General features: G+C 41.4%; 1 protein-coding gene across 4 annotated transcripts in view; it reads left to right on the forward strand.

Annotated features, from left to right (window-relative positions):
* The first annotated feature begins 606 nt into the window (after positions 1 to 606).
* fermt2 (fermitin family member 2) overlaps positions 607 to 15,777 on the forward strand; it is a 44,659-nt gene continuing 29,488 nt past the window's right edge. The window contains exons 1-2 of one of the 4 annotated variants that reach the window (XM_038729159.1): positions 607 to 847; positions 2,499 to 2,656. In XM_038729159.1, coding sequence (XP_038585087.1) covers positions 2,500 to 2,656 — 157 coding nt within the window. In that variant the 5' untranslated portion in view covers positions 607 to 847; position 2,499. The remainder of the gene's footprint in view (positions 848 to 2,498; positions 2,657 to 15,777) is intronic. The other 3 variants (XM_038729160.1, XM_038729161.1, XM_038729162.1) reach the window with 3 other exon arrangements.

The following is a 15,777-nucleotide window of genomic DNA, read 5'->3' on the forward strand; positions in this document are numbered from 1 at the left end:
TTTGTGCTCTTACTCCCGTGGCTAAAGACCCAAAGTTCCCTAGATGCTGCTGCAGGGCTAGGCAGCACTATTGCCATAAAAGGCAGCTTGAGATCCTAACTGCATGTCCATTATCCCTGCCACAAACTGTTGAATTTTCTAATGTGGAGGCTTGCAGTTTGACAAAGTCTGTAATATAACACATATACAAGTCTACTGTATTCTGTTCACATTCTTTATCAATGAGTTCTTTTCATTGATTATTTTATTTATTTATTTATTTACTTCTGTTGTTTAACCCCCCAAATGTTTAAGGCTGAATATAGCGTTTTGGAATATAAGACCATATTACTGGTCAAATAATGATAAAAAAATAATGATTTGTATTCCTACAAAGTGGCTCTCAGATAACCCCACATACTGGGTCAAAAAGGGAGAATTAACCCACAGTTCAAACACTCAGGTCCAGTTTAAGCCCTGAGAGAGAGAGAGAGAGAGAGAGAGAGAGAGAGTGTGTGTGTGTGTGTGTGTGTGTGTGTGTGTGTGTGTGTGTGTGTGAGAGAGACAGGGGGGACCAGTAGGCGATCAGAAAAGCTCCCAGTATGAAAGGAAAAGTGGGATTGGAGCAGTGACGTTATCTGCTGCTGGAGAGAGGGAGGGAGAGAGAAAGAGGGACGGCTGGACTCCATTAAGCCGAAGCTTGCAGGGAAACTGTTTGGGATACTTCACTTCTTCAGCGAGTTCTTCGGGGATTTCTTTCTGTTTTTATTGTCTACAAAAGACTTTATACATGATTTAAAGAGGGGGCACTTGTTCTGTACCGTGTAGTCGATTGTTTTAGAGTTTTTTTCTCCTCGTCTTTGTGAAGGTGAGTATAGTTTAATGTTCGTCCTCAACCGCTTTGCTCGTTCGCCGCTATGAAATATGAAAGCGTATTTATTGTTGTCTTCCGCTACATTTAATCTACGCTTAGATGAACAGTTCTTATTTTTAAGCTAATTTTAGCGGGTTGTTTGCTTTTAGGCACACTTTCTACTAAACTCACTCCCGTATCGAGCGACTTAGCGACTGTGCACGTAGCCGGGAAGCTGTTGTGCGGACTTCGCTTACATAATTAACCCTTCTGCCTATTTGTAAGAGGGACTTTACCGTTATTTTTAACAGGTGAACCGGCACATTTGCGAGATAATAGCTGCAAAAGGTGCTTGTTGAACGTTAGCCACGGGCCCATAGCCTTTGTTCTGCCGTGTTTTATTGATAAGACTTCTCTTTTGATCGCCAGGCCACTCTATGCTGGACATTCTCGGATCAAAGCATGACATATACGCCATAATGTAACTTTTTGGCAGTGACTTAATACAACAGGGCGCGTCTTATTCCCAGCAAGAAGCATGAGGACAACCACAGTGATGGGCAAACAGTTGACCATCCCTTTCTAAATCATCCTTGATGGTCTAATGTTCATTAATGAGCTAAACCACCACGTCTGTTACCACTGTTGTATTGCTGTAACAGTGTGCTCATGTTGGAAGAAGTATCTCTTACTTTACTAGCTTTACTTAAGTACAAGTAGAAATACCAGAATGAAAACAATACTCCTTTAAAAGCATTCTTTATTCAGAATTGCACTGAATTTGCAGCAAAGTATGTTGAAAAGTATCAAAAGTAAAACCACTCACAATGAAGGATGAACCTTGTTAGAAGTAGGCAATAGCAATAAAATTCTCTATCATAGTTTGTCATTTCATATCATCAATATTGATATATGGAAAGTTAATGGATTTTTAAATTTATTAAATTTATGGATAAAGTAATTATGGAAATGCGTGTTTTGTATTGAAGGTGTGACAGATCAAGAAACTTGCATCACTTTGATGCAAAAATCATGCTAAATTTAAAATATTGCTATACCATTTTGTTGTGTACTTTCTATTATAAACCTGTAATCCTAGTCCAAGCTGAGGGACCGAGTAATGACATCACTCTTGACACCATCAGGGTTACTTTTTTTCAGACTTTGGAAAAATCTTCCAGAGCAACAGAAGACATCATACAACTGTTGTTGCAGGCTGAGAAGTGTCAGCCATGACTAGTCAACTGACTTTGCTGTGTGTGCCCCTTTTTAAAAAAAGGGTGGCTGCCACGGTAAAGTAACCAGCAACTACAGCTGTCAGATACTGTGAATGCAGTTAAGTAGAAATGTATAGTTTCCCTGGAGTAGAAGCATATATTTAGAAATACAAATGAAAAATACTCAAGCACTCAATACTAGAACAGTGCTCAGCTCTGCTAGTTAGTGAGTTTAATTTACATCCCTCCCAAGTACACATGTTCAGAAATATCAGCCTAGTCTGCTTGAAAATATCATAAAAGGGTACAGTTGTTTCTCAAGACCTCGCATGCATGGACTTTGCACCACATGTATTCCTTACCAGAGGGTCAAAAAGTTTCTCTTCACTCCAGTGTGACAGAAGTTTAGCCAGATCATTTCCCCACCTGACTGTGGGTTTGTTTGGCAGGATGGCGCTGGACGGGATCCGGATGCCCGATGGCTGTTACGCCGATGGGACGTGGGAACTGAAGATGCATGTCACCGACCTCCACAGAGACGTGTCGCTGAGGGTCACCGGGGAAATCCATATTGGTGGAGTCATGCTCAAACTCGTGGAGAAACTAGGTATGCACTCACGCACGCTGCTGTCATGGAGAGGCCAGAGCAGTTTGTTGCGCTTTTCAAACAACGTTAGAAAGTAATAAACAGGCTTGGTCATAGTCTTAATTGACAAATTTTGAGACATGATAGAAATGTCAACAATCCACCTTGAAATGCAGATTTAAGATACATTCCATTTGTAATGTATGTGGATATGGTTGGCAGTAATGAAAGCCCTTTCCTTTGAGTGCTGACCCTAGGCCCTCCTCCTGAAGCAGACTTTTTGTGTGTCAATGGCTGACTTGTGTTATCTGTTCATATTTGTTGGGCAATAAATGCCTCTTTTGGTTGCCAAAATGATGGTTACCATTCTGAGAAGTGAGATTCCACTAAGTAAACGCCACTCTTGTGTGCAAACTTACAAACTGTTTCTGAATTCTGGCCAAAGTTAAGAACTGACATTCTCTAACTTTGTCAAGACTGGGAAGTGAAAATTATGCTTTCTGATAGAAACACTGAGAGAGAAAATATATGAAATCAGATCTTCGGCTGCATTATTGTCTTTGGAGAGAAAAGTGAACCTGTTTAATACATTTTCTAATTGTGCAGACTAATTAATGAAATGTGTCGTCCCTTGACCTTGGTTGCATGACACATGCTCAAACTCCTCTTTCAGATTTGTGGACTTGCCTTTCAGGGGTTAATATTTATTTTTGTTACCCTGCGGTGTATATGGGTCAGTAACCCAAGGTACAAAGAAACCATAGAAAGCTTCCCTCCCCCTACTGTATCATGCACTGTTCTTTAACTGCAGTTACGCACTTGACAAGTTTGGGTGCAAGTTAAGCATAAGAGTCCTCTGTTTCAGCCACTTGAACACTGCCCTGTTTCATGGAGGCTGGAGAAAGTTCAGTGACGGTGGCAGTGCGATTTGGGAGTGACAGTGTGTTGTGTGTCGATGGTGCTTAAATGCTCAGCATTCCGGCAGCACTCCAAGGTTTTATTCCCTGCCCATGGTCCCGTTTTTAGCTCTCCTGTTAGAGCTCCACATAATTGAAGTCTTTGTTCTCTGTGGTCATCCGTGCTGCGCAGCATCTATGCTAGGCTATAGCAGTGCTGCTGCTGAGTGTGGGGCGGCAGGAATTCATTGGTCCTTCCACCCCAATGCCGCTCAAGGCCTGGCCTTATCTATTGTTTGAGTTGTGTTTGCGCTTTTTGTTAAGGTTTGGTTGAAGGGTATGACTTTCTTGATGCGACACCTTCTCTGTTGTGCAGTTCGGGGAGTCTTTCAGTGGTGGCTATTTGTGTCATAGTTGGATACATGAGGTAGTAACTTTGTAATAGATTTTTGTTGTTGTAGAAATCAAAATTGGCCACATGTCCATCATTAATGTGTGATGGGAGTTGACTGTTTTTCTTTCCTGTTCAGTTTTCACCATTCCTAATTTCTATTTTCCTTTTCTTAAGGATGTAGCTGTCTCGCTGATTACTTTTCCTTTTTTATCTGGTCAGGATTCCGGTGGCTTGAGGTCTTCACGTCCGAAGTTGCCAGTGGTTTTGATTTGTTGACTGTTGTTGTTGAGGCAAAGTAAAATAACAGGATGTTGGTGTGCTTGGTTGTTTGTGCTATTGTCTTAATAAATACTGTAATTCTAGTCTTGGTTACTATTATTAAACGTATTTAAATCACCTCTGCATTATCATACTACTACTATTAATACTGTAGTTAAATTAGCTTAAAGGTAATATATTCTCTTACCTAGAAGCAGAACTCTTGCAATGCCATTAAACTACCCTGTGAGTGTTTGAGAGTGTATTTGTGCCCCATGACTGGTTGCGCAAAGTGAGTTTGGGGACATTTCATTTGACTGCCATCTCACTCCTACCCAGTCAGTCAACTGGTTGTTTTGCATTGTAATCATTAACTTGCTTACAACATGGGTTTTCCCACATGGGCACACACCGCAGGAGACTATACTGTGTGCTTGGATTAGACAGTGTAGATATGTTTTCAACAGTCCAATAAATGTTTGTACATTTTCTTAATTATAAAGTGGGACCGCTAGCTCTTGATTAAGAGTTGTCTGAAGAAATGACATTTTTCAATGAGACGAAAAAGTCTGTGTGAGTTACTGAGTTACAAGATTAAAGAAAATGGCAAGCAAACTGTTCTCATGTGACAGCAGACTTCTGTGGCAACAATCTCCGTGGTCTTTCTTTTGTCAGTAACCTGTTTCATTACCTCCCAACTTTCACTTGTGGCAGTGCTGCAGTCCTCACTGGACACCTCTTAAGTGCTGTCGCACACCCACTGTTGGCTTTGCTGATTGCTTGGATGTGGTGGTTATACATAGATAATGTACATGTGCAAAAGTACATGCAGGGGTGCTGTGAGAAGGGACACGTAGATACCATGGAGTTTTGGCAGGCAGTGCGTCAGTCTCACATTGAAAGGACATCCTGCTGCAATGACAAGTTTCTCTGTGTCCTCCTTCCCCTTCTCTTTCTGTGTCTCAATGTCTTGCACTCCAAAATGAAGGACCTCTTGTGATTCAGTAATTGCTTTCCACAAGGCCGACAGTGCTCTGGGTTGCTGTATGCTGTTTTTTGAGTGTTTTTTTTGTTTTTTGAGTGTTTTTTTTGTTGTTGTTTTTGTAATATTACAGCAAACATTTGTCGGTGTATGTAGTAGCTTTCAGAGGCAGTTCATGTTTGTCATGTTTATGTGACACGTCAGCTGTTTCGATGGCCCGTGTGTCCCCATTAGTAGTATTAATGCATGTGTTTCCACACGTGAGCAGGGTGGTGCTGTCAGTGGGTGTGTCTTGTCCACATGTATCCTGCTTCCATATTTCAACTCTTCCTGTGAGCGCTGTAGGTCTCTCGTCCACACTGCAGACTCAAATGGCCTTCGATAATGGATTAAATAGACAAATGCCAGAAAGGCACTTAGCTATTGATCACAGTGGTGAAGGCTGCTTCCATTTCCCCTGCATCCCTCGAGGAGGGCAGTATTTAAAGCCACCTGATTGACCACCCCCTGGTACATCGCTGCTGTAATCCTTCTGTTGCTTACCATCATTGCTGCTTTCTCTGACTTTGTTGATGTTTTCTAAAAGTGCAGCTCTCCTCTCTAAAAGTGATTATTGTGCCATTTGGGAGGGAAAACAAATATTGCACAAAACAACATTAGCTGGCGGGAGTTTTATTGGATTTAAAAGGATTGTTCCCAAGTTATAGCTTTTAGATCTGGTAAACTGTGGCTTACAGTAAGTGCCAAAGCTATCAATGTTTCACACAAGTACATTGTTATTTTGCACACGCTATACCATTATCACTTTTCCAGTGATAATGGATATACTCCATGCTCCTGGAGTCACAGCCTCAGAATCTAAAGAAGAACACATTTTAATTGTGCAAACCACTGAAAAGCAAGTATTAGAATGAGTAGCATTACCTAGCAAACATCAATTATTGGTTAAAAGAGGGTAGAGGGACTGGATTTAGAAGGGGGGAGAAGGGCCTGAACTTTTTCCGTCTTTCCTTCTTGTTGTGACGTTAGCCACACTGCTAGAATTCCATAAAAGTCTTCGATGAAGCAGGAAATGACTTCCAGGGTTTGGCATGTTGTTCTCTGGTCGCTGTCGTCATTGCTGGATTCTCTGCTGCCTGCTTCATCCACCTCCCCCTCTCTCTCTCAAGCCTTCCCCTTTTTCTTTGCCCCTATTTTCAACCTCCTTTCTCACTCCCTCGTCACCTAAATTTATTTTGTGGAAAATATTTGTATTATTTTGTCTCCCTTTTTTAAAAAAAGTTTTGGCAGCCATTGTCTTACAATTTGACAGCAGCCAATCCTCCAGCCACGTAGCAAGGCTAATAAGGTCATGATCATGTCTAATAATTACTTGAAAGTACACATTGTTTGTTTTTTGATGGTTTCCGACCCAGGTTCATGTACACCGACTGTTATATGTTCCATAAATAGCACTTGAGCATGCTATTTGGGCTAGTGTGACTTTGATAGTTCATGTGGTTGTTTCCAGTGAGGGGCCGGCAGTTTTTGGCTGCTGCACCGCCATCCAGGCGCAGAAAACTTTCCCTGCATGTCAGTATTTGCGATGACCTACATTTTCACATCACAAGTGGTTCGGCGAATGTCATCACTCCACAGAGTTCACTTACTGTTATAATGTTCACTGAGAATTCACATAGAGGTGGGTTTAATGTTTCCTCTGAGCAACTGTTTTAAGTTAATGTTCCAGTTTGTCAGCTATTTGAATTCCGCGTCCTTCTTTTGCAATGCCAAGATGCCGTCTGCTGGAGGTTGTGGTGACCAGAGGGAGATGGCTTTGGTTTGACAATGGAGTGCAGGTTTCATTAGGAAACAGACGCGATTTAACACAGGATGCTGGACTTCCTCTGGGCTTTTTTTATTCTCCTTCTCCCTTGTGCCTTCCTTGTGTTCCCGCCTTCCTGCCCTCTCAGTGTCCCCTCACTTCACTGAGGGGAAAGATGAGTCTTCAGTCCCTGCAGAGAGCGAGATGAACAGCTAAAATGCCATAGTCATATCTGTCCTGATGATGTGAGAGGAGTGAACAGGTCACATCTTCACATTCAATATCATACCCCAGAACAGTGAAAGATTCCTTGATTGGTGGCTATAACCCCTTTCCCTCTCCTCATGTCATCTTGCCGTGACATAGTTCAGATATATTGCTGTGCGTAATGAGACTCAGTGATTGTGACTGTGGAGCCATCCTAAATGTCCGGCGAGTGAGAAACAGCCTGGCAGCTTGTGTGATCATCCTGCTCTCTAATCTCGCTGACAGGAAGTAGTTAGCCTAAGTAGCCGTCCTGCCCAGTCCAGAGCTTTCCTGTTTCACTAGCAAGATGCTACAGTGATTGTGCTGTTCTGTACTCACACTTGTGCATGTGCTCACACATACCCCTTACATATTTGAAAACAAACTCATTGTTTGTCATAGTTAGAGTTAATTTTAGCAGCCCAAACAAATCCAAACAAAAAATGTGTTTATTATTTCTTCCTTCTGGTATTCTGCTTTGCAGGGGATTGAATTAAATTTTTGCCAGAATGTGCTATCATATGGATTGGAAAATGACCTCCCTATGATCACTCCTTGTGCGATACATTAGTGTTATGATAGAGGATTTAGAGGAGATGGTGTCAAGAAAAGACACCAGCTGTGGTAGTGAATCTGTGCTATGCTACCGAGTTTCTGTTAAGTTTGAAACAAACTTGATAGCTGTTAGTTCTAATGTACACCCTCAATGAAGTGAGTGGGAAAAATTATTAGCTGCTTAATACTCCAAAAAAGTCACTTGATGCATTATTCTGAACAGCATAGCAGGATGTCTAGAAATGGTGGTTTCTTTTCATATATATGTATGTATATATATATATATATATATATATATATATATATATATATATATATATGTATATATATATATATATATATATATATATATATATATATATATACATATAACATTTTTCTTTTCTGTTTTTTTTTCTTTGACTCTTTGTCCACTTCCGTGGAAGAACTGCTGTGCCTGTTAAGATGATTTAATTAGTTATGTTTGGCATCTTAAACGTGCAGCGGAAAAAACTTTCATGGCTCCTCTGGGAATCTGAAGCTTATTGCTTTTTGTCCCTCTGTCTTCCGGTAGTGGCAGGCAAGCACAGTGGATCCAGTGGAAGGAAATGTTAGAGCAGCACATTGTTGTTGTAACACCACACACCTGTGTGTCTGTGGAGTAAACTGATATGGAGTTTTTGTCTAGGTTCTCAGCCTACATTTCATTCATTTAAACTTGTTCCTGCCTCCCAGTCTGTCTGTACTCTCCCTTTTTACAGAGCAAAGAGGCTTGTTTGTTTTCATAACCTAGGGATGAGGCTTTATTGAAGGTACGCTGTGTAATTCCTGGCCATTTGAGTGATTCTGCTCCTCTGCTCTTTTTTTAATCACATGTAGCGCTTATCTTTATAATAAATTTTTCTTGGATTAACAGGCATCGCTTCTTCTGCATAATGAAGTTAAAAGGACCATCGCCTTATGTGATGATGTGTGGGCAGGGGCTTCTCTCCTGCCTGTGTGTGTGTGTGTGTGTGTGTGTGTGTGTGTCCTCGTCACTCTGTTTACACAACTGACAAATGTGGTAGAAGTGCATAATTTGAAAAACAAGCAGTCATACTGTTTCTAATAATTAAAGTGAGGCGCAGATTTTAATAGTTCATCATTGACCTGTATTTTATCATTAGAATTTATACATTATTAACAAGCCAGCTAATTTAAGGCTAACACTTAGGGTTGGGTTGATGAACGATGCCATTAAAGGAAAAACAGCTTATATAATCGCACTACCACCCATAAGACGCTCACCCCACCCCGCATTAACAATGTCACTGTCCATCGTGATGTTCCACTGCATACATCGCCATATTCCAATTTGGTAGACATCAACCAACTCTATCTCCAGAGCAGGTGCATATGTCTGAAAACTATTGGAAAATGGTGAAAACGGTGACGATTTTTAACCTGGAAGCAATTGTGCTCAGCAGCCTAGTATTCAGAAGTGTCAATTTGCCACTTAAGTTCTACTCAAGGTTTCTAGTAAAATAAAGCTAGAAGCTGGGAAGCAACTGAGCTTCCTGTTGAACTCTTATCACACTCTTGAGGGGACGTCTGGCAAGATCCATTCATGGATAGAAGGACAGATGAATATTGTCTCTGCTCCATTGATCTTAGTCCCAGAGTTTCTTTGTAATGTCATTATTCCACTGGGTCCCTGAACGCTTAATTGTATAAAGCTGTGTCAGGACGGAGGGGGGGTACCCCCACTGTTTTGCTGTGTTTGGAAGATGACACAAATGGATACAAACTATCTGTCTCTAAGGAGATTTCCTCTAATAGCCCTCCTGGCCACTCCTAATGCATCAAAGGCAGCACTGTTGCACTCTCTCCCTACTGTAACAGGATAGATGCTCTTAAATTTCCTGTTAAGATTTCAGACTGACCACTGTGAGGAAATGTCCTTATTGTCTTTACTTTACTGGGTATAGAACCTGGTTCTGTCTCCACCACCTGTAGGCCTCAGTTCTCAGGTCAGAAAACCTGAGTGTTATAGCGCTTGGCAGTGATTATCCTGAAGCATAGCTCCAGCTCATCCTGTATTCCTTGGGCTTCCTCAGACAGCATTGTATTCTTTGGAAAATAGAACTTATGTAGATAGAGAGTGTGTGTGTGTGTGTGGGGAAGTAGTAGTAGAAGTACACGACTGAATTGAATCAATATATGTCACAATGTCCGCTGACTCCTTTTAGGCAAGCCAAGCCATGACCTTAAAGGATCTGTCACTTAAGTGAGCTGACTATCCCACAGGGCACAACCTCGATTAACCTTTTTTTTTTTTCTTATTTCTTCAGCCTAAAAAGCTTTGATGGCAGCACTAAGTGTCCCTTTGTCTAAATGCTTTGTCAGGTGGCATCTGACAGCTTGAAAAAGGTTCAGATTTGCTTGCAAGGAGAATCTAAGTCTAAGGGTGCTGTGTATTGCATATTTAATGCCTGTGATAAATGACCTGTACGACTGCTGGCTGGAAGCTGAGCTGTAATAAGCTCAGCTAACCTTGTTCAACTTATGTTGTCAATGGAAAGTGCTTGAGTTTTAATAATTTTGGTCAGTGAATACCCAAAGGACACAGCTAGAATAGATCAAAATATTAGTCAACGATTTCATCTTTACGTATGGCCTTATGATTTCCATTATGCGGTAAACACGGATGGAATTGCGGAATTTGACCACAAAAATGGAATCTGCTGTTAAACACTCAATGTCTCGGAATCTGTCAAAATGTGGTTGCAATTTATAAAATCGTGTTTTTCCTAGCGTTGTGAGCGTCTTTTCACAGCACTCCAGCCAAACGAACAGAAAAACTATACTGCCATGTTTTGTTTCCATTTACGAGCAGCCTGCTCTTTGTGTTACCAAGGGAAGACACACACACGGTGTCATATCGACATCAGTGTGCTAGCTAGAGCTCATTACTTCAACAAACTCTCAAAAGTGCAACCACATCGGCAGATGCAAGACACAAACTTGGTGAAGGCTGCGTGGGCAGAGTCAGATATTCCTTTAAAACAAATAAAAAGGTACATCGAGGAGCATATGCAGGCTGTAGCCTACTCCAGAGGATCCATGGGAAGAAATTATTAGTAATCGAGTAATAACCTATTTAATAGGGGACCATTCACAGTACAAGTATTGCAACAATACAATCATTGTAAAATTTTCCGATAAATTATTTCAAAAACATTTTTATATGCACATTTGGTTTGATCAAAAATAAAACATCAAATTCACTTTTAATATTTTCTTGTTGTTGAAATTTTCAATTTTTCATCCACATGGTTACATACTTTTCTGATGAGAAAATGTGCTGTAAATTGTAAAACAAAATTCAGAAATATTAAAATGGAAAACACGGATTTGGTAAAAAAGTAAATTGGGCCCTATTTACGGGTGTCAGAGTCAGGCAAAATGATGTGTTGCCAGTATTGGTCTAATGCATATGTTTGTGTACCAGATGCATTGTAAGTATGACTTCTGTTGATCATTTGTCACAAGTCCAGAAACGAGTTTGTCTGCTCCTCTGCAGTCACTTTTGTTACTGACGTATAGTGATTAAACGCAGCATCAAGCAGTCATATTGTCTTTAAAATGAAACATGGTATTATGTCTTCCACTGTAATCTCAAATGACTCTCTATCTAATGTCTGACACAAATAAATTGTTATCACCTGTCTTTATCAAACTTGTTGTATACATGTTTGGTATCTGATGTTGATACTGTCTAGCATGATTGCAGACGCAAGTGAGTGCCTGAAGGCCATTTACAGTAGATCTAATTTAAGAACAGTTGCTTCCTGTATCTTTGCTTGTCAATACCAACCTCACCCTGCTTAACGTGGAATATTTTTAGAAAGCGAAGGGCTTTAGAAATGTAGAAAGGGATAAACAAGTGTGTGTGTGTGTGTGTGTGTGTGAGACATGGAGAGAAAATAAGACTGACAAACCTGCAGCTTTGTGTCCTTTGTTGTGTATGAAAACAAGTTGTTGCCTCGTTCCACTGCCCCCACGCCGTCAGCCAGGAGTCACCAAGGAAACTGCATGACCAACCTCACGCAGCTGTAATGTTTTTATCAGCTGATGACAAAGCCTCGACACGACGGCTAACAGCATGGCTCCAACAGCTCATGGAAAAGAAATTTAGAGAAAAGGCTAACTGCAAACACAGTGAACAAGACCCGCTCTTAAATCACCCTGATCAATGATGCTTGAGATGATCGTGAATTTTGCTTTAGGCGTCAGCTGACTGTCGCTGGTTTGCTGGTTGAAGCCTAATACAGAATAAATAGTGAGTCATTGAGTGCAACAGCAAAGCATTTTTTTCCTTCTTGCCCAAAATCCCAGTGTCTCATCTAGATTTGTCGATCAATTGATCAATTTGATCAGTTTGTGTGATATTAAATTGACTTTGGACTGTTGGTCAAATAAAACAGGCAATTTGATGATGATTTCACCTTGGGCTTTAGGAAACTATGGAGGACATTTAAGTTTTCTGGCATTTTATAGATCAAATGCTAAATCAGTTAGTTGAGAAAAAAGGCCTCATCAGCCTCAACATAATGAAAATCTCCATTAGTTTCATCCCTAGTCGTATCTTGGCAGGTATCACTTCAGGGTGTTCAATTTTCATAATTTGGAAATATATGAAATGGTTTTCTCATTCAGTATTTATTAGCATTTCAATCTGTTAAATCTGTTAAGCTCATGAGTCAATACTACCTCATTCCACTCAACCGTCTGATTTTAATGAAAAGTCTTGAATCGAACTGCCAAAGTCACAAAGTATGTTGTTCAGCAAGAGATGGAAACATGTCAAAGTGGCAGAATAACATTTAAAACAATAACGCAGAAATAGCTTTTTTGATCGGAGAAACCAAAGTGATGTTAACAGAACCAAGAACCAATAATGCTGACCTCTGAAAGGTTACATCACCTATAGCTAATGTGCTAATGTGCTAATGTGTTAGCAACACATAGATGAATACTTTGCTGCTGAAATCTCTACTGTCTCCTAGGCACAAAGGCAATTTTATGCAGGACATAGAATTGGAGAGGCTATTAATATGTGTAGTATTTTTGGCCGGGAGACTTTAATTTTGACTTTCTGCTTCCTTGCGCTTGCTCTGTCTCATATTATTGTGCCCGCAGTTAGAGCTCCTCCCTTGTCCTCTGCTCATCCTCCTCATCTCTCCTTTTCATGTCCTTTTTTGTTGTACCGTCCCCTCCCCCTCACAGACAGGCCTCCATAAACATAGCTGCCTCCTAATGTAAACACCACACTCTAAGAGGGGAGGGATGGAGAGAGCAAAGAGGAGTGATGGGGAGGAGAAGGAAGGAGGGACAACTCAGTTTCCTGTATTATCTTAATGGAAGTCCTGCAAACTGGGTACTTTTGTGCCTACTATGCAACATTTTAATTACGGTTTTCCTATGTGCTCGTTGCTTTTTTGCTTAATTGCTTTGTAGAATAATCAGTATGAATCCATGTCTTTTTAAAGCAGTATTTCCCGCTGTGGTATCTAGTGCACAAAGCAGGGGAAATGGTCTTGATTGAGAGCTGTGGTGGCAATGATGGTGGTGAATGAAAAGAACTCAGTTTGACGTAATATATGGATTAATTTAGCTTATTAAAGCATACACACGCACCAATACAGAGAGCTAATGTAGGTAATGGATGGATAAGAACACCCTCCCTTTGACAAATCCCCAAACCCACGCACACAATCTCTGTATCATCTTTCACATCCTGCAGAGGTCATAAAACATGGTTTTCCCATTCTGTTTCCCCTCCCCTTGTCTCTCAAGCCCTTCTTGTGTGCACACACACATCACTCTACTGAGGGGTTGTGGGTCCACATTTAATGCACCCAATTACTTAGGCCCCCGCTCCTCTGGCTGCTGCATTACGTCAGGCTTGGCAGGCTGTATTTTTAGCTTGGAAATGCCATTGGCCCCCTCTGCCTCCCTCAGTATGGATTGAGTTACCACCTTGTTGCTGAAAGAACCCAGTGGACGCCTACCCAAGCTGACCTTAGCCAATCACAACACATCGAACCACTGCGTAAAGACACAAGCAAGCAGAAGGAAATTCTGTCCATTAAGGTTTCGGCGATGGGCGGTGACAAGTATACAGTGGAGCGGGGGCCATTGAGAGCGTATTTGAGAGTAACTGGGACCAGCCAAGACGTGCATTCATGCCCTGCCACAGACTATACGGTGGTCATGCATGCTGAGTATGAGGATGTTTCTATAGAATTTGGTCTGCGGTGAAGACCTGAGTGCCAAATGTTAATGTTAGCTGTTCTGCATTTCTCCCAGACACCAGAAATTACAAGGTTGAAGGAGGAAAAACTGTGAGCTAAGTTATGAAAATACATTCAGGTCTATTTTAAATTTTCCTCTCATTACTCCCTCTAATTATTTGAGCCCTTAATAGCTACAATACACTCCATGGGGGCAGCTTCTCTGATGGCAGCAATGAAGTTGTGTCCTGCACAGCTGGGGCATCAGAACAGAGCGATGACAGCTAAACCCCATGCTGTTAGAGTACCTCATACAGGGTCTCAGAAAGAAAGCTTGGAATGTTTTCACTCAAATACCAAGTGTTTCCCCCGGAGTAAACAGTATAAAACCCAACAGCTTGACAAACAAGCCCCCCCCCCCATTTCAATCCACACAGTACTGGGTCCTTCACAGCGACAGCATTGAGATGCTGGTGGCCGCTCTTCTTAAACTTTCCTCGCCATCTTAATCACCAGTGTAATCTCTTCCTCATTCCAGTTTGTTTTACTCACATCACAGCAGTCTTGTTTCCTGGTCCTAAGCAGCCAATCTGTTGTTTCACCTACTCACCCGCTAATCCCTATCATTCAGCTTTTAGACAGGATCAGCAGGAGAGTGTCAACAAAGCATATGGGTGCCTCTATGTAAAGTTAAGGTCAGGGGAAACAATAGCAGCACATGCAAACAGAAGGCCACTCAAGGTTTAGGTTACCATGGCACCAAGCTGTTTGACAGATGGAAGAGGTCAATGTATGGTACCATCCAAGATCGTTCCTCTGTCTTTCAACATTCCTTCTGAAAGGGATATGGTAAGTTTCCATCAGCCAGTGGTTTATTTGGTTTATGATTGAAATTATGTATGCGAAGTCCGTGTTCTTCTAACTACTGTTTCTTGCCATGTATCAGAAAGTAATGTGGTCCATTATGGTTCCAGTTTGTCCATTAGTAGCTGTGTCCTTTCTTGTGTAATCAGTAGATGCAATGTGTTGGTGTTTCGACTAAATGGTTATTTGATAAATCATTACAGTCTACAGTCCATCTACAGTGATGTACTCTGATAGCTGACATAAAAAAATTGGTCTTTCTTTCTGCTGCTTGTATCACTCCGTTAAGCCCCTCCCACCAAGCCCACAACAAGGAGCTGGTTACCCTTCAAAACCTCATCCCACATAGTCTCGCCAAGACCCTGGTCCCTCTCTCTTTGACTTGTCTTCTCAAAGACACCCCTCTGACGCTTTGTGGCCCAGAGCACTGCAGCCCAAACTTCAGAGGCAGCTGTCTAACAGCGAGATGAAAGAGTAGCACACCAGTGTCCCACCTAATCTGTATTAAAAACACAGATTATCTGTCTCATGTGCTACTGTCAGAATATAGTGACAGTTTCAGCAAATACGCCAAAAAGTTATTTTAAAAAGAATTTTACTGCTTTAAACACTCTTGCTGACACAGCAGTATATTAGTTGAAACAGTTCAGATCGACTGCTTTGATTAACGGATGACTGAGCAAACTGATATCTGTGTCTGGACACAGTGACTCTGAGAGGAGAGAGAGGCCCAGAGTGAGACGTAGGATCGACTGGAGAAGCGATGATGGGGTATGTGGGTGGAGGAAATGAGACACCGCTTTGGGAAGTGCCTTCCTGGACTAATGCCGGAGTAATGATATCACTACTTGGGGGGGAAGTATAATAGGCTAAAAACTACAGCCCTGTT

This window comes from Micropterus salmoides, unplaced genomic scaffold (assembly GCF_014851395.1).
Source record: "Micropterus salmoides isolate LMB-PRFRI ecotype aquatic unplaced genomic scaffold, ASM1485139v1 Ms_hic_scaffold_19, whole genome shotgun sequence".
NCBI lineage: Eukaryota > Metazoa > Chordata > Actinopteri > Centrarchiformes > Centrarchidae > Micropterus > Micropterus salmoides.